The sequence below is a fragment of the Myotis yumanensis genome, unplaced genomic scaffold (assembly GCF_028538775.1).
Source record: "Myotis yumanensis isolate MYYU_CA2020_CCGP unplaced genomic scaffold, mMyoYum1.0.hap1 SCAF_5, whole genome shotgun sequence".
Classification (NCBI taxonomy): Eukaryota; Metazoa; Chordata; class Mammalia; order Chiroptera; family Vespertilionidae; genus Myotis; species Myotis yumanensis.
Genome location: NW_027223756.1, coordinates 63,300,974 through 63,320,273, shown reverse-complemented (window position 1 = coordinate 63,320,273; position 19,300 = coordinate 63,300,974). Strand labels below are relative to the sequence as shown.

General features: G+C 42.7%; 1 protein-coding gene across 1 annotated transcript in view; it reads right to left on the bottom strand.

Annotated features, from left to right (window-relative positions):
• The window catches only part of SPMIP2 (sperm microtubule inner protein 2), a 69,005-nt gene that overhangs the window by 34,604 nt on the left and 15,101 nt on the right, over window positions 1-19,300 (bottom strand). Inside the window, exon 2 of the mRNA XM_070417250.1 lies at window positions 2,087-2,319. Within this exon, the coding sequence (XP_070273351.1) occupies window positions 2,087-2,319 (233 nt within the window). The remainder of the gene's footprint in view (window positions 1-2,086; window positions 2,320-19,300) is intronic.

Here is a 19,300-nt window from a genome sequence, read left to right as displayed (position 1 = left end):
GTTGAAAATATCAAAAAGTTTCTATATGTGACACTGCACCAAAGTTAGGGTTTTTCAAAATGCTGACACACCAAGCTCAAAAGGTTCGCCATCACTGCCCTACACCAATGTTGTGGGTTTGATCCTCCGGCAGGGCACACACAGGAATGCATAAATAAGTGGACAAACAAATTGATTTGTAGGTATTTCTCTCCTCTCCTCTTCTCTCTCTCCCTCTCTCTCTCTCTCTCTCTCTCTTTCTCTCTCTCTCTAAAAATCAATAATAAGAAAAGAGAAAATTACTAACAAAATTCAAAATGCCAGGGCCAAGAAAGTCCAGAGGTGGGAAGCAACAGCCCTTACAGCTTGTGTCAAACCAGACCAACTCCTGAGTGTGCCGCGAGCTGACAGAGAAAATGATTGGATGGCTCGCACTCAATCCCATGGGGGTTAAGAGGCCAGGGCTGCCGGGCAGAGGGTGACTCGAAGCCACCTGTGCAATCTGAACGGGATAAACACCTCCTGGAAGGCGAAGTCGTGGCTGACGTCTCCGGTGGGTTCCCAGCTTGCTTCAAAGACCAGGCATGCTTGAATGCACGCCATTTGAGCAGACAAATGTGTTCTAAAGTTAAAGATGAAAAAGGAAGAGAAGCTATACGCACTCAGGACAGGCAGACAGACTGAGGGCTGTGCTCCAGAGCAGGGCACCGGCCAAAGGCTAGTCACATGGCAATGGCCGTTCTGGACTCTTCCTTCCAACCAGCTGCCTTGCCTTGGGCCATACTCTCCTTGCTGGTGGCCAGTTTTGATATTTAATTAAATTGCGGACCTTCGTCTTTAGTGCCCAAGTGGAACAGGACACAGCTGAAAACCTGGGCATTCATTTCATTGCACTGGCCCTGAGTAACATTAACCACAACAACCGCAGTACGAACAGCCGACAACCCCAGTGCTAAGAGCTGAGATTTGGATGTCAACCACGTGAGATGCATCATGCTTAGTGCTTTCCTCGTGTTCTCATATTTAACCCTCACAACATAACAACAACAATAATAACAATAGTGAACACATAGAGCACCCCCTTCCCAGCACTTTGCAAATATTAACTTGCTTAATGTTTCAAACAGTCCAATAAAGTAAATAAGATTCATAATGAAACTGGAGCCAGAGAGAGGTTAAGGGACTTGCCTAAGGCCACTCTCAGCTCGTAGGTGGCAGAACTAGAACAGGAATTCAGAGATGTTATGAAGTGGGCTCTCTAAGCACTGCCTTGAGGAAAGGAGGGAGCAGAGACGCAGAGGTGAACTCCCCAGCCCAAGGCCACATGCCAGACCTACCTCAGGGCCAGGATTTGAACCCAGGTCTGTCTGATAGAGACTGAGCTCCCGATCACTCTCCTGTACTGCTGTACAGGTTGGGCCAGCAAAGGGCTTTTCCTTTTGTTAAACTTGACCGTATGAGGCTGTACTCTACGGCCTGAAGATTCAAGGAAATCCAGTCACTGCCTAATTGATACATGTTCCCTTTTCAGACACTGCAAAGGCCTGCCTGGAAAAAAAGTCTGAATGCTTACATTTTACTTCTAAAATCACCTGTGCTGTCTTCCTCCACAGAGGAGACAGTATGGGCTCATCCCTGCATTTAAATCACCGAGAGGAATAGTCAAGGTTTCTAAGGTCCCTCTGGAACTTGGATCTGAAGGCACTAGCCACACAGTGGGTTTCAGAGACCTGGGACTCATCTGTTCGCTGTCCATCCAGCCCAGCCTGCTTTTACCCCGCCCACTCATGAGCGAGAGCTGGGAGGGGCCGCGCGTGACTGTCGCAGCATGCGTGTGAACCTGAAGCATCCCCAAGCCAAACACCAGTGCGTTTGTGTTGCCCATGGCTTCCTTTTCTTCACACCTCTCCTCTCACAGTTTAAGGGGCCTAAACGGGAAGGGTGGTAGCAAGTACATTTCTTCACGCATTTACTTTTCTGCCAAACTCAAATGCCATCCTTTCTCCATCACAGATCAAGACCATGCTGTTTCCTCTGGAAGCAAACTCTGCAAGCATTCAAATCAGACAACAGTGTGCTCTGAAGAACAGAAATGTAAGAGTGATACCTTGATGTGAAAGCCACTCTCGCGCCTCGTTTTGTTGATAAAATCACACTCTGGTATTCCCCAGCCGACTTCACCCACATACACGCGCCTGTATTGGGCTGGGATGCTGCCGCAGGAGGCAGGCCTCCATAAGTAGCCGAGGTCTCCAGATCTCTCTAATGTCAGAGGCAATTCTCCTGCACAGGAGGTGTGCTGCTGAACTCTAGGCAGATAATCCTTTTTATAATCCGGGCCTTAAAAAAAAGAAAAAAAAAAAGTACTTTGAAAAAATCTCCACACTTTATTTGAAGATGCTTTTGTTATCTGAAATGGTAGAAATAATACTAGCTAATAATTTTACTATGTTCTAGGTCAGTGATGGCGAACCTTTTGAGCTCGGCGTGTCAGCATTTTGCAAAACCCTAACTTAACTCTGGTGCCGTGTCACGTATAAAAATTTCTTGATATTTGCAACCATAGTAAAACAAAGACTTATATTTTTGATATTTATTTTATATATTTAAATGCCATTTAACAGGGAAAAATCAACCAAAAAAATGAGTTCCCGTGTCACCTCTGACACGCGTGTCATAGGTTCGCCTTCGCTGTTCTAGGTGTTATTATAGGCCATTTATGTGTGTTAAATCAATTAATCCTTATAATAAGCAAATGAGGTAGGTGGTACATTTTCCCCAGTTGGTGGGTGGGGAACCGAGGCGCAGAAGGATGGGTTATTTGTCCAGTGTCACAGCTAACCAGCTCTTCGTTCCCTGACAGGCCGTCCCACAAACCGAGCCTTCCATTACCCCCACTAAATGACTTTGCTTATAATTAACCTAACACAGGTGCATTTTATACATTAAAAAACCTCACCTGGTGGTGTTGTATCTAGATAGATAAAACCTGAAATAAGAATTAGAAGATCCCCAAATATATCAGAAGCAATTGAAAAGTGGAGGAGACTATCATGTGAGAAGGACCACCTATGACAGATGATGATCCAAGGTGGGGTAGTTAATAAATATTGGTATTTTATTTTTAAAATACATTTTTATTGATTGCAGAGAGGAAGGGAGAAGGAGAGAGAGATGCAAACATCAATGTTGAGAATCATTGATCTGCTGCCTACTGGGGATCGAGCCTGCAACCTGGGCACGTGCCTTGACCAGGAATCAAACCGTGCTCAACCACTGAACCATGCCGGCCGGGCTAAATATTGGTATTTTACTAGTAAATGTAAGACAATGAATAAGAAGCAATCGATGAATTGTGAAAGTGAATGAAACCAGCAAAAAAAGAAGAGATGGTCTGGGGAAATATCACTGAAATAAACTTGGTTTTGAAAGTTGATGATGTGAAAATATAAAGGGAGCTAAGACTTTGGGGAAGAATAGTACTGACTACAAATAGACAGTGACATGCTGGCCGAGAAAGAATTTCAGAAGCCCCAGGACCAAAACGTGTGCAGGATTGTACAGGCAGATCTGGGACTCAAAGGAAGAACTTCATTGCAAAGACCTCAGAGGCAGGAGCTTCTGTGGTCACACTGTGTATCACTTGGACCCCTGCTGGCCCTGCGGCTTCCTTCACTTTGTCTTGGATCAGTGAGCTCAGTATTTGCAGAGCACAGACAAGCTGGGGTTTCCACCAGGTACTGCGGTGAAATGGTCAATGTCACAACAAATCTGTGGTTGGAAGAGTAATCTAAGCTTTCCAAGGAAGTTGAAAACATTCTTCAGACACATGATTTTGGCAGATGTTTTCACAGCCTCCTAATCTTCTTTGCTCCCCATGACGCATTGAGTATTCACTGTGGCTAATTTCCCTGGATGAATACATTGTGGCTTCAATTTTATTGGCTGCAGGCTTTCACTTTGGTAAAGTATAGAACGGCCAGAGCATGAAAGTCTATTTTCTCTCTCAATATGACAGGTCTTGAGGTCTCACCTACAAAACTCCTCTCAGAAGGAAATTTTTGCAATCTCTTCTAAATAGTATGAAATACCGAAAAACTGTGTCCGTTTTGCTGGGATTTCAGTGTATGTTTTTAAGCCAGTATTTTTCCAAGTGTTTCATCAAATAATCTCCCATGAGTGCACCTGAAAATATATGTACAGGTGTGATGGGGTGGGGTAGGTGGGGGTGCTGCATACTCAAGTACATTTGGGAACACTGTTTGCTACATTTGCCTTTTAGAGATTTGCAGCACGTGAAAGCATATTAGAAGCTGTGAGAAATCCCATGATAAATAAACCTGCTTACAATTATGCAATGTAGAGTTTCTCAACCTTATTTAAGCATGGCACATTCCCCCCATTGGATCATGGGGTCACGTGTGCGAATCCCACAGACTTGGGGAAATACTGATCCTGTGTGTGATGTTTCCATTATCCTTTAAATTTTGTCATCACCACACTCTACCATAAATGTTAGAGCAGATATACTAGTATATCTGCAGTTAGTTCCTTAGTTAGTCTGTTCTGTGGACTGCAATACATGTTTTAGGAGAGCCACCACTTGACAGCTGAGTCAAAAGCACTGAGTTGTGGACAGTGGAATGAAAAGTGCTGGTGCTCTGCAAACGAAAAGTGTGTATTTCAAGGGTGGGACGTTAGGGGCGCTCCAATCAAGTTCTCTATGGCTAGCCCTAGCTGGTTTAACTCAGTGGATAGAGCGTAGGTCTGCAAATTGAAGGGTCCTGAGTTCAATTCTGGTCAAGGGCACATGCCTGTGTTGCGGGCTCGATCCCCAGTAGGTGAGATCAATGATTCTCATTGTTGATATTTCTCTCTCTCTCTCCCTCTCCCTTCCTCTCTGAAATCAATAAAAATATATTTTTAAAAAAGGTTTTCCATGGCTTTAGTCAAGTCACTGGACTTTTCTTTTTAAATTTATCTTTATTGTTGAAAGTATTACAGATGTCCTCTTTTTCCCCATTGACCCCCTTCACCCCATCCCCCCAGGCCTGCCATACTATTGTCTGTGTCCATGGGTAGTGCATATATGCATATAAATTCTTCGGTTAATCTCTTCCTGCTGCCAGCTCCGCCCTTCCCTCTGAGATTCATCAGTCTGTTCCATGTTTCCACGCCTCTGGTTCTATTTTATGCCTCAGTTTATTTTGTTCATTAGATTCCACATGTAAGTGAGAGCATGTGATACTTGTCTTTCTCTGACTGGCTTATTTCTCCAGGTCCTTCCATGCTGTCTCAAAGGGTAAGAGCTCTTTCTTTTATACAGCTGCATAGTATGGTCCCTTGTCTTTTCTAAACCATCATTTCTTCATCTGTGCTTTAGAACTAGAGTGATGCGATGGGCATGACATAGAAGATTCCTGGGGAGACCTGCCCTGGCCACACAGCTGATTCAGGCACCTGCCGGTGAAGCAGCGGCAGCTGGATGCCATGATCTGAGGTGGGCCCCACATTCTCAGCAGATCTATAGCCAGCCCAGTGTTCCCTAACCGTAAGATTCACCTATCACCACCCAACCAGCCACACGCAGAAATGTGGTTTCCCTAGTGAAATCGTTCCACAGGTGTTTGGCTTTAAGTGGCCCATTTCCCCTCCCCCAGGCCTCATCCTCCAGAACCTAGACTCTATGCTGGATCTGATTCCCTGCTTGAAAGTAAAGCTTCCAATTCACGTTCAATCTATGTTCTCTTTATTTTCCCTTTAACAGTTATCCCTGTTCAACTACGGTTGTTACATCCCTTAGTGTGTTTCTGGTTAGTTGTTTTCTTTGTCGTTGTTTTCCTATAGTAACTATTTTTGGATCTTTCATCCTCTTCCCCAAAACTCCCGCCCTTGTTTTGCCAATGATGAAGTTGGCAGCTCCTGGGTTAACAAAACCCTCACCTGCCTGTCTTTGGAGTTCTCTTTCATGTTCAAGGGCTAAACTCTGGTGGATTATTTGCAGCTGTAATGCTTAAATAGAACTGCCGACGCTGCTCACTCAGCCCTCACGCCTCTTCCACCTTGACTGCGGGGAAGGAGATGTGCTTCATTAAAACCTGCACCAGGCTTCATGGTTCCACCTCTCTCCATCTTCCCGCCCTGGAAACTGCAGCTTCAAAGACGGTAGGAAGATCCCAGCTCGCCTCTCTTCTATGGGCCTGCCCAGCATTACTTGCTCATTTGTGTCTGAAATGCTAACGTTACAGTTAAGGATGTGGTTCTGAAGCTAAACTGCTGTGGGTTCACAGGCTGGCTTTGTCTTGTGTTGGCTTTGTGACATGGGGGAAAATGATCCAGTGGCTGAATTACAGGTTCCTCCTCTATAAAATAGGAAGAGTGATGTCTGTCTTACACCGTCGTTGGAAGGAAGGGAGAGAATCAATTTATGTCAAATTTTTTAAAAGGGTCAAATAAACATCAGGCAAAAATACCGCTATATACATTTGTTCTTCTTCCAAACAATAAACCTTCTGTGGACAATTGGAAAACATTAGGGACAGCTTCCAAGAAACTCAAACTGCCTCCAGCAAGCTCATGGGATTATTGTGTCAATAGGGTGTTTTATAAGATAATTATGCATAGAATTATAAATTGGAATTGAGTTATAAAGAATGAGAGAATTCGCTTGATATGTATAGTTCAAATAATGATTCTACTAATATTGATGACACCTACTGTGTGCCTGGCACTGGGTCAGTGTGAAAGGAACAAAGACGCATGTGGCGTGGCCTCTGTTTCTGATTTCTCATATGCTAGTGGCTGAATGTTTGTGTTCTCCCCCAGATTCATATGCGAACTCCTAAGGCCCAATGTGGTGGTATGTGGAAGTACGGACTTTGGGAGGTGATTAGGCTATGAGGGTGCAGCTAACACACATGGGGTTAGTGCCCTTTATAAAAGAGGCCCAGAGAGCGCCCTCACCGCCTCTGCCATGTGAGGTTATAGCGAAAAAACTGGCCATCTCTGAAGCAGGGCACAGTCTCCTGCCAGACACAGAATCTGCCCCTGACCAGATGCCCTTGACTTGGGACTTCCCAGCCTCCAGAAGTATGAGAAATAAATTTCTGTCGTTCACAAGTCTCCAGACAATGGTATTTGATTATAGCCGCCCCCAATGGACTAACACATCATCTAGTCTGAAGGAGACCACACCCACCTCCTCTAGGAAACAGTGTCTGCTCTCAAGACAGACATTGCTGTTCGCTGACACTTTAAAGTACAGTTTGACCTGTTTCACGTGCGTGGCTTTCTGAGCTGTTTCATGAGTGTGTGTCTCGTTCCTCTGCTTATCAAGCAGCCTCTCACTCATGCCCTTCAGAGACTTAAACTCTCCTATTTGCTCTGTAACTTCCCCAGTAACGAGAGCAGCGCAATGCTGTCCGCAAATGCTTGGTGAGGTTTGTTGCAAGAACTACTACTTTATCACTGACATTGCTGATGTAATAATAAAAAAAAAAAAAAACACCTATTTTTCCCAGTGAAAAAGAAGGCAGGATCCAAAGTTTTACCAACTCCCCCGGACTTTTAAAAACAACACTGACAGACTCGCCGTGACAAAACTTTGCATCCATATGACTGTCCACGTGTTCCTCTCACCTGAAGGGGAAAACTAAATATATAATGAAAAATGGGTTTCAGTGTTTGGGGTTTTATGGTTTGGAATTTTCGTACTATAAATGGGCATGAAATGGTCCATTTTAGTAGAAGAAACTCTTTACCATTCATTGAGACCGGCTCCAGACGTTCCCATGAAAAGGGATATTAATAAGATCTATGAATGCAGAACTAATAAAAACCCATTAGAGTACTGCAAGAAACAGGAAATCCATCACAAAATGGATGAGATAAGAAAACTTAGGTCATAGAATAAGATCTGAGGCAGATGCGTCCGGGGCTGTTTAACTCCATAGGTCAGGGATGTCTTCAGAATCGTAGGTCCTTCCCATCTCTGGGCGGCATCCTCAGGGCACCAGGGCACCTTTGCCTTCAGGCAGCTCCTCCTCAGGTGTCAAGGAGGCTGTCACAGCGTCAGGGACCACATGCAGGCGTCATCCTGACCTAGGGGGTGTGGGTTTCATCCCGTGGAGCAGCTTTTCCTAGAAAACCCCAGTGGATTCCTCCTGTTTCCTTGTTTCCTTTCCTTGGCCAGCGCTGAGTCATTCATCCTCCCTGAGGCGTTGCCCTGGCAGGAGGATGGGGATTTCAGTGACTGGCTTGGATGAATCAGGGTGTAATCCTGAGTCATGTGAGGCCAGGCTAGACACCCAAACAAAATGCAAGCTTTCTAGAAAGGAAGGAGCGGATGCTGGCCTCTGGGTTATCTGCTGCAAAGCATCAAGGGCAACATTTCTCACAGAGAAAAAAAATCTCAATCTCTCTTTCTCTCTCACATACACACACAGTGCAACTTTTCATTGCTGTACAATCTCCTTTTAAGACAGCAGGAGATTATTTTAAGTCACTGCTCACTCTCCTGTGGTTCTTGATCATGTGCTAAACTCTAATTTGGTGTTTATGCTCTCAGCCTTGAGGGTATGGCTTTATACTGAAACAAGACAAAGTGACTGAGGCAAGCCAGGGGCGCCTTCAGGAAATGCAAGGGAGAGAGAGCAGTTGTTGGTGTTTCTCTCCAAACCCTTTGATCCGAGCAAACTTTTCTGTAAAGGGCCGAACAGTAAACGTTCTAGGCTTGCAGGACATACTGTCTCTGTCTCAACTTCAATGCTGCCATCACAGGGAGAAAAAAGCCATTGACAATATGTGAACTATTGTGTGCCTATGTTCCAATAAAACTTTACTTATGAACACTAAAATTAGAATTGTATATAATTTCACATGGCCACAGATAGTCTTTAATTGTTCAACCACAGTGAGCGATCATTTTAGCTGCAGGAAACCAGGCGTCATCGAGCCAGATTTGACCCACGGGCTATAGTTTACTGACCCCTGATCTAGAGTGTGTCTCATATTTGCCTTTTGTCCTCTATGAGTATTTTATTTATTTTTATTATTTTTTTAAAATATAATTTTATTGATTTCAGAGAGAAAGGAAGAGGGATGAGAGAGAATCGCTGATAGGCTGCCTCCTGCACACCCCTCTCTGGGGATCAAGCCTGCAACCTGGGCACGTGCCCTGACTGGGAATCGAACAGTGACCTCCTGGTTCATAGGTCGACACTCAACCACTGAGCCACCCTGGCTGATTTTAGATAGGAAACTTCTCTATTTGTTAGAGTCAAATGGTTGACTCCACCACTGCGAAGATGAGTATTTCATTCATGTACTGGTGTGACTGCCTGAGAGAAGTTACTTTCTGTGTGCACAGCAGGTCCCAGCTGAGAGCGTTGCTTTATCTGACCTTGCCAATGTTCGTTTGGCCCCATCTCATCTCTGACTCTGTGACCATTGATTTTCTTATTATTGAAGTTGCATAAGTGGCCAGTGAGGAGAGGCAAATATATCAACCTGCCAGTGCAAATAAAAAATAGAAAAGTGGGGTGGGACACTAAATGATACAGCTAGCTGAGAAGAAATAACAGGGGGTGAGAATGACACTGATTCCGCCCCTGCTGGAAGGAACGGAGAGGCAAAGCATTGCTCCATGAGTGCTCTGAGAAATGACAGTATTTACCGCTGAATCCACAGAGAAGAGGGTGACTAACACTGGACTGGGGGGAAATAGTGCTATGGGATGTCAAACACACTGTTGACTTAATACCAGCTTTGCTTTCAAAAGAGAAGAGAAAAGAAAGATACCACTTTAAACATAGGCATTGGCAGTAAGGCACATCACAATTACAGACCAGGGAAATGTAATTTATTAAAATAACACTTTTTAGCCTACGTGAAATATGGCCTTTTCCTCCTCTGTTCCCCGGATAAACAGTACATCAGGGCAGGATTGTTTATTTCGAGACGGCAGGAAGTGACTTCAGTCTAGACCAGGGCCGTTTAGACTAGGAAGTGGTATTTCTCAACTTGTAAATTATGTAATAAACAAGTAGAAATGGCAAAAGGTATGCTGTAAGAAAAACACATGAACATGCTATTTGGATTATTGAGAAATATTTCATTGGAAAAAATAAGGAAGTGGTAATCAACAAATTGTTACTATTTACAACAGATAGGTATCTTTCATTATACCTTTACGTTTCTCTATGACACGGCTTCTGGACAGTTAAGAGAATTGAAATAAAGTGATTCCTTACTTATTCCAGAAATGGATTGCATTACACGGCGGCACTTTGCTATTACAATGGATTTGTGAACAGGTGAACTATTAGACTCACAAAGCCACATGAGAGCAGAGGTTAAGAAATTATAAATTATTTTAAATTTCTTTATGAGTACATAAGTGAATGTCCTTCCTTTAGGGATCTCTTTTCCAGGTTCTTTGAGCAAACATTTTCTTCTAGAATTAATGTGGTGTTAAAAGGAGCACATAGGTGGGGAGAATGAATGGCAGTTGGGATTTTGGCCTTGACCTTACTGCCATTGGCTGAGAAGACTTGGGAAGTCATTTCATCTTCCTTGGTTCACCTCAATTCCTTCTTATTTCCCCCCAATAACTTTATTGAGGTGTAACTGACATACAGTAAACTGCATATATTTAAAGGGTAAAATTTCTTAAGTTTTACGTATGTGTACACAGATGAACAAGGTGGCCAGATAAATAAAAAATATCCAGTTAAATTTGAATTTTATATAACAACAAATAAATTTTTAGTATGTTTCAAACATTGCATGACACATACTTACACTAAAAATATTATGTTAAAATTCAAATTTAATTGTTTTTTACTTGCTAAATCTGGCAATCCTGTCCACGGGAATACCACCACAATCAAGATAAAGAACATATCCACCGATTCCCTTTGTAAATCCTTTCCTTTCCCACTCTCTGACCTTTCCCATACCCAGGCAACCACTTATCTGCTTTCTGTTACAATGTGATTAATTTGCACTTCCTAGAATTTTGTATAAATGACATCATACAGTGTTCTCTCTCTCTTGCCTGGCTTCTTACACTAAGCATAATTATTTTGAGATCATCCTTATTATAACATGAACCAACAGTTTTTCCTTGTTTATTATCGAATAGTCTGCATGTGCAACAACTTTGTTTTATCCATTTACCTGTTCATGGACTTTTGGATTATTTTCAGTTTGGGGCTGTTACAAATAAAGCCACTATGAACATTTCTGTATAGGTCTTTGTATGGACAAATGCTTTCATTTCTCTTAGTTAAATGCCTAGGCGTGGAATGGCTGGGTCTTATGGTGTGTGTATCAACTTTTTAAGAAACTGTCTGATTGTTTTCCAAAGCGACGCTAGGCTTTTACACGCCCACCCAGGATCTCTGAGCTCTGGTTGCTCCACCTGCTAATACTTGCTGATGTTTGCCATCCTAATAGGTGTGCAGTGGTATCTCATTGTGGTTTTAATTGGCACTCACTTCTCTAATGACTAATGATGTTGAGCATCTTGTGATTATTTGCCATCTGTGTACCTTCTTTGATGAAGCATCCGAATCTTTTGCTCATTTTTAGAATTGTGTTGTTTTCTCATTGAGAATTTTGAGTTATTTATATGCTCTGGATACAAGTCCTTTGTCAATACACACTTTGCAAATAGTTTCTTCTAGTCTGCCCTTGTATTTTTATTCTCTTAACAGTGTCTTATGGAGAGTAGAAATTTTTCATTTTGGTCAAGACCAATTTATAAAATTGTTCCTTTATGGATCATACTTTAGGTGTTGGATCTGAAAAAGATTCTTGCCAAACTTAAGGTCACAGATTTTCTCCTATGTTTTCTTTTAGAAGTTTTATATAGTTTTAGGTTTTTCATTTAGGTCTATGATCCATTTTAAATTGATTTTTGTATCTGATGAGAGATATGGATTGAAGTTCAATTTTTGTGTGTACGGACAACCAATTGTTCTAACACCATTTGCTAGATGATTCTTTCTTCACTGAATTGCCTTTCACCTGTTTTAGTGACTATGTGTGTGTGTGTGTGTGTATGTGTGTGTGTGTGTGTGTATCACTAAATATATGTATCATTAAATATATATGTCTGTAAATATATATCAAACACACACACACACACACACACACACAGTCAGTTAACTGAGTCCCGTGTATAATGTATTTCTTTCTGTGGGCTGTAATCAGAAAAGTTTGAAAGCCACTGAAATAATGGTCACCCGAATTACTTTTTCTCTCTCCTTTGGTCTCTTAATCATATTTATCACTTCTATACATTCAGTCCTCCCCATTGTTTCAATTCCCACTGTTCCTCTAAAACTTCATGTCCTGTGGAAGCATATTTATGACCACCTGAGGAAACCAGTTGCCACCACTTCTTCCATTTTCTCCTCTTCCTTTGCTGTACAAGGAAATGATGAAATGTTTTATTTCTCCCTACCAACTTTATATCACTCTCTGTGTAATTCACACTCTGCCCTTCCATTCACGATTTCTTGTGGTTTGCAGCAAGCCATTTCCTTTTTCATCTGTTTTGCTTTATTGGGAGGCATCATGGTGTGGAGAAGTGATGGACCACACTTCATCTAAATTCTATTTCATAATAGGTTCGTAACCTTCTTCAAAATACTTCCTGTTTCTCAGGCTCAGTTCTTTATCTGGAAAATGAAACATCTAACCACCTCATACAATTGATGTAAGAACTAAGAGATATATTGTATGTAGCATATGTATGTCATATCTGGACACATACCTGGCACAAAACAGATGCCTAATGATAGTTATTATCAAATTATGTAACTTCTAACCATTTCTGTTATTTCTATCACTGTCTACCATGCCCATACCTTCTTCTATGCTAGTGCTATTGTAGCCTATACAATACTGGGACTGAGGCGATTAGGTGCAATGCCCTGAACAACTGTAATGGAAATGTTTAAGGATATTATGCAGGGAGTATCATAGTGCCAAACAGATGGAAATCGGATTTAATTTTACTTTAAATACAAAGATTCTTCTTCCACAAAAGAGACCCATTGTGAAGGTAGGCAGAAAAATATTCCTCTCTAAAGAGAACACAGCTACTAGAAATGCTAACCATTCAGAGGAGAGGTTTAAGTAGATCCTACATTATTAAAAATAAATAGAGGCCCGGTGCACAAAATTCGTGCATGGGTAGGGTCCCTAGGCCTGTATGGTGATCAGGGCCCATCAGGTTCCTAGCTTCCCCACCTCCCCGTCGTCTCCTCCTTCCCTCATTCCCTCAGCGCCCTGCCGCTGCCGTTGGTTATCCGCCATGTTCTGTGCCACCCCCTAGTGGTCAGTGCATGTCAGTGCAAGTGATCGAACTCCTGTTCTCCTGGTCGAACTCCAGAGGGAACACTTTTCATATCAGCCTTTTATATATGTAGATTGAAATTCTGGAAGCTAATATGGTTGTTTCAGTTTTGCACTGTATTGCAACTTTAATAAATTTACTCATTTTTATAGTTGTTTTTCACCATCATTCATTCATTATTATTTATCCTAATTATAAACAATGACCTGATATAGAAGCTATAGGTCAAGAGTGTTTGTTTGATATTCCATTCTAGAAACTTAGGAATCCCATCAACTGGGGTTTTTAGATACTGGATGTTCCAATATAATAATAATCTGAGCTTTAACAAGTCTAAAGCTGTACTCTCCATGCAGTAGTCACCAGCCACACATAGCTACTAGTAGTTGTTAAATGACTAGTCCACATTGAAATTGCTATAAAGTGAAAAACACATACCGGATTTCAAAGTCTTAGTACAAAAGAAATGTGAAACATTCTTTAATAACTTTTGATATTCATTTCCTATTGAAATGACAATAATCTGGAGGTATTTTCATTTATTTCTGAAGTGATTTTCAACTGTTTTAGTTTTTAAAACGTGGCTACTAGGAAATTGTTAATTCTGTAAGTGGTTTGCATTGTGTTTTTCTACTGAACAGTACCAGCCGAGAGTTTGGAAACTAGTGAAATTCTATTTAGTACATACAACTCACTAAAGAGCCAGACAGAAGCAGTCTAGAAGGGTCCATTCAGTAGATCCAAATGAAACCAGTTTGAGCAACTCTCTTTATGTAGGGAAATGCTTGTGGCTTTAACACGTGGAGAAACACACCACGCCCTGTCACTGCACTGTGATGTTGAACTTGTTACTCATCCCTGAAACCTGCCCCCCAGGTTTCTGTAGCTAATTGCTCACAGTTGGATTCCTTTTAAAGTGAGATTTCACTCCCTACAGGATATGTTGCACATGCTGACATCCTGAGAGTTTCTAAGTTTTCACTCCACATAATGCTCATTTTAGGTCATACCGTGGCTTTGAACAAAACAAAGAGCATGAAAGATGAATCACAGGGAATACTAAGTGGTGACAAGTAGAAATTCCCAGGATCAATACTAGTTGTGATCAAATAGTTACTAAAGAACCTTAAAGACAGGTTTTTTTTTTAAGTCAGAGCAATCATAGACTGATGACCTAATAATGATGTGTAAATAAAAAATATGAAGTAAGTAGGTCAACCTCACGGAAAGATAGAAATTGGGGAATCAGAATGGCAAACTATGATCTTATTCACCCACCAGAAAAAAGGGCTGAGGGGTCTTGAGAGTGTAGCTCAACAGAAGAGAGTTAGGAGGGTCAGGCTATTGTGCTTAAATGCCGTCAAGCCAATGGTTAGCATTGTTTTCCCTGGAATGCCAGTATTCTTCTGGTATTGTTTTGTCAAAGTATCGATGCCATCTGCATTTTCTTCTAATTATCATTAAAAATATATTTAAGGCTATAGTGATTAGCCCTAGCTGGTTTGGCTCTGTGGATAGAGTGTGGCCCCCAGACTAAAGGGTCCCAGGTTCAGTTCCAGTCAAGGGCCTTAGTTGCAGGCTTGATCTACAGCCCTGGACTCAATTGATATGTCTCTCTCATGTCAATGTTTCTCTCTCTCTATCTCTCCCCCTCCCTTCCACTCTCTCTAAAAATCAATGGAAAAATATCCTTAGGTGAGGATTAACAAAAACAAAACAAGATTATAGTGATTATCCTATCTAATAATAGACAAACATGGTAATTGACCGCACCTTTGCTATGCCTCCCATTGGCTAATCAGCACGATATGCAAATTAACCACCAACAAATATGGCGGCTAATTTGCATACTGCAGGCAGGGTGGGACAGCGCAGCCGCCAGCGGGAGCCACCATCTGGGCCACAGGCCGGCCCCAGAAGCCCCAGAAGCCACCCAGGATCTGGTAATCTGGGGGGAGATGGGGGTCCCCTGCCCAGGCCCGATACCTCTGGCAGAGGCGTCAGGCCTGGGTGGGGGATGGAGCCAGCAATCGGAGGGGTCTGGGGGTCTCCTGCCCAGGCCTGATGCCTCTGGCTGAGGCGACAGGCCTGGGCGAGGGGCTGATCTGGTGATCAGAGGAAGATGGGGGTCCCCTGCCCAAGCCTGACACCTCTGGTGGAGGCGTCAGGCCTGGGCAAGGGGTCGATCCTGCGATTGGAGGGTGATGGGGGTTGATGCCTCTGGCTGAGGCATCAGGCCTGGGTGAGGGCGGAGCTGGCGATGGGAGGGAGATGGGGGTCCCCTGCCCAGGCCTGAAGCCTGGGCCAGAGGTGTCAGGCCTGGGGGGGTGGGGGGGGTGCGGCAAGCTGGCTATTGATGTGAACTACAGAGGAAACACCTTTTCTACCACTCATTGGTTAAGCTCCCTGTATGCCACTGGTAATATTCTTAGTAACTTGGGTAATAAGAATCCAAAAAGGTGATCTAGGGTTTTTCACCACACTCCTGGCGAAAAAAACAAAGGTCCACTGCTGGAGGGCTAAGAAATATCATATCCTGCCCTAGCCGGTTTGGCTCAGTGGATAATGCCTTGGCCTGCCGATGGCAGGGTCTGAGTTCACTTCTGACCAAGGGCATGTACCTAGGTTGCAGGCTCCTCCCTGGTCGGGGCCCAGGTCAGGGCTCATGCAGGAGGCAACCAATCAAAGTGTTCCTCTCACTTTGATGTTTCTCTCTGTCTTTCCCTTTCTCTTCCACATTCTCTAAAAATCAATGGAAACATATCCTCAGGTGAGGAGAAAAAAAATAATAAAGAAATGTCATATCCTATGAAAGACACATCTTGAAAATACCTAAAGAAAGTTGCCATTTTTTCATGGTGAAGGGACTGGAGTCCGTGTTGATGAAAAAACCTTGCTGGCTGCGGTGACTGGCAGTGGCTGCAGCAGCGGGGTGATGGGGCTGGTGCCTTCCCCTAATCAGCCTGGTCACCTCCCACAAAGGGAGGCCAGACTGCGGCTTAGGCCCTATCCCCAAGGGGAGCAGGGAATGGGCCTAAGCCATCACTAGGACATCCCCTGAGGGCTCCCAGTATGTGAGAGGGGACAGGCTGGGCTAAGGGACACCCTCCCCCCCAGTGCAGGAATTTTGTGCACCGGGCCCCTAGTATAATAATAATGTGGTTATTATCAGTAAACTGTCTTTGAGAAATGCTGTTTCTAAGACATGACATGTGAGATCACACGAAACATGGCTGCCTGATATTCCATAAACATTGATACATAGGTATCATATACCTGTTACTGTGACTGAGTTTTTCTAATCTATAAAATGAGGACAACAGTATCTAAGTGACATATTTTATAAGAATTAAATGAGATAATTCATGTAAACTAAGAATAGTATCTGACATATTCTAAGCAGTAAATGTTAGATGGTGAAGATAATGAACTGATACACACTTTTATTTATTTCTTAATCTTTGATACACACTTTTAAAAAAATATATTTTTATTGATTTCGGAGAGGAAGGGAGAGGGAGAGAGAGATAGAAACATCAATGATGAGAGAGGATCATTTATTGGTTGCCTTCTGCACGCCCCCTATCAGGGATCGAGCCCACAACTTAGGCATGTGCCCTTGACTGGAATCAAACCCGGACCCTTCAGTCCACAAGCCGACACTCTATCCACTGAGCCAAACTGGCTAGGGCTCGATAATGCACTTTTAATGATCACTGGTTTATGTTCATTTTCATAATTTTAATACACATTTATGAAATCGATCAAATGTTGAATAGTTCTTACAGCAAATGACTAATACATGAAACCGTATTTCATTGTCTGCTTTAATCCATGCTTATTAAATCCTTTCAGCACATTATAATTGAAAAAATACTGCTGTGCTTATGTAGCCAGGATTCAAGAAATACTTATTAAATCCATGAGTGAAGTGAATTTGAGCAATGTTACATTAGACATTAGATCATCCAATATTTTCCTTCTGCTGTGAGTCTATAGCAATGGTTTACTAGTAAATATTTAACCCTGGCATTCAGAGGAAAAAAAATTATGGTGTTAGCATATACCAATATCTGTGGTGTAAATATTTCCACCATGACCAGTTTCAAACTACCAAGCTGATGTCACTGAATGCAGAGTTGAAAAAAGTTGCTAACAATCAGAAGGTACAAGCCAGCTCCTGCATACCAATCCTATAGACACTAGCAATTCGCTGATTATAACATGGCTTCTTATGCTGTGTTCATTCATTCATTATGTCAGTGGTTCTCAAAGTGTGGTTCCGGACCAGCAACATAAGCATTTGAGAACTTATTCAAAATGCAAACTCTCACGCCCCATCTCTTGTCTCCTGAAACACAAGCTCTGAAGGCGGGCCTAGCAATCTGGGCCTTAACAATCCCTCCACGTGACTTTGACATGTGATAAAGTTGGAGAACCACGGCTTTATACCATCGATATTATTTCTAAAGAAGTAGAAGTGCCAAGTCACTTCTGAAATATGTTAATTAATATACCAAGACTAACCGTGTTGGTGTTTTGATTCTTAAAAGCATCTAGTCTTGGCTTCTGAAATTGTAACTCATATATTCTCAGAACCAAGAAAGGGTATCAAACTGGTACTCTTATGGGAAGATAGGAAGGTAATTTCCTCTTCAAATATTTCCATGTTTCAGCTGCTATTCAGAGGCTCTGAGGGCAGTAGTATAGTGCTATTGGTGATGATTTCTGGTGGCTTCTGCAGTAGTGGCCACAGCCAAAATTCCTGTGCTAAAATAAATAGATGCCCTGTTGTATTACTAGACATATTAATCCACTTGGGTTGCCAGTTGGTTGTTTGGAAATCACATGAAGACAGCCCCTAAATCCAGTTACACTAGCCACAACATTGGCAGACAGGACGCGTTTGCAGAGTGTTCTGGGAGCTTTGGGTTGCTGCAGCCTCTGGGGTGGGCAGGTACAACCTGTACCCTGGGTTCTGTCCCTCAGCTGGTGCTCATCCAACTGCCAAAATATTTCCAGCCACAGAAGCACATTCTATTTTTGGACAGATCTAATTATTCTTCCATATGCCGAACTGAAATCTGCTTTGCTGTAGCAGTCACGCATTCGTCTGCATCTCAGCGGACAGCCCCTCTCTCATTGGTCAGCCTGGCCGACACAGGGAAAAGGCTCACACCAAGTTCTTGGGTAAAGGAGGAGTCCTCTTCCTTTGGGTGCTCTTCCTGTAACTGATTCTCAGACTCTTCACCACCCTGTCTCTCGAGGCTCTTCCATTTATGAACGTCTCCCTTAAAATGCATCACTCGGAACCAAAAGGAACGCTGCGATGTGCTCCAGTCAGGCAGAGTCCGCTGGTTTGTGGAACACAGAGCTCCGTGGTTATGTCAGCTTTGTCGGGACCATCTGGGCTCATCTTGACTTTACAGTCAGCTAAGACCTCCACACTAACCAATCACACGAGTGTCTTCCCTACCCTTTACTCGTCCCGTTGATTTTTAACCCTAAGTGCAAGGTTCATATTTATTCCTGTTACATTCTAATCTTGTTAGGTTTAGCCCCTAATTCTAAAATATTATCTTTTACAATCCACATTGTCATTTAATTTTTACTCTCCCTCTCTCTCTTTCTCCTAGGACAAACCCAACCTAACGTCTATTAGGCCTTCTGCAAACCTAACAAGCTTTCTCTTCCTCTATTCAAATCTCTGAGAACAAACACAGCGAACTCCTGCTTCCTTCCCTCGATCAATCATTAAACATCGAAGCTAGAAACTAGAATAAAATGTCGGAGTGAAGTGCCATTAAATATTGACTTTCACTTGCCAATTTTACCTCAGTCTGTCTTTCAGCTGAAGTGGCCTGAAAAATGAACGTGCTGCAATCACTGTAAATAATTCCTAGGGAACATTTAGAATAACCGACAGATATTAAATATTTGAAGTACATATCCCCA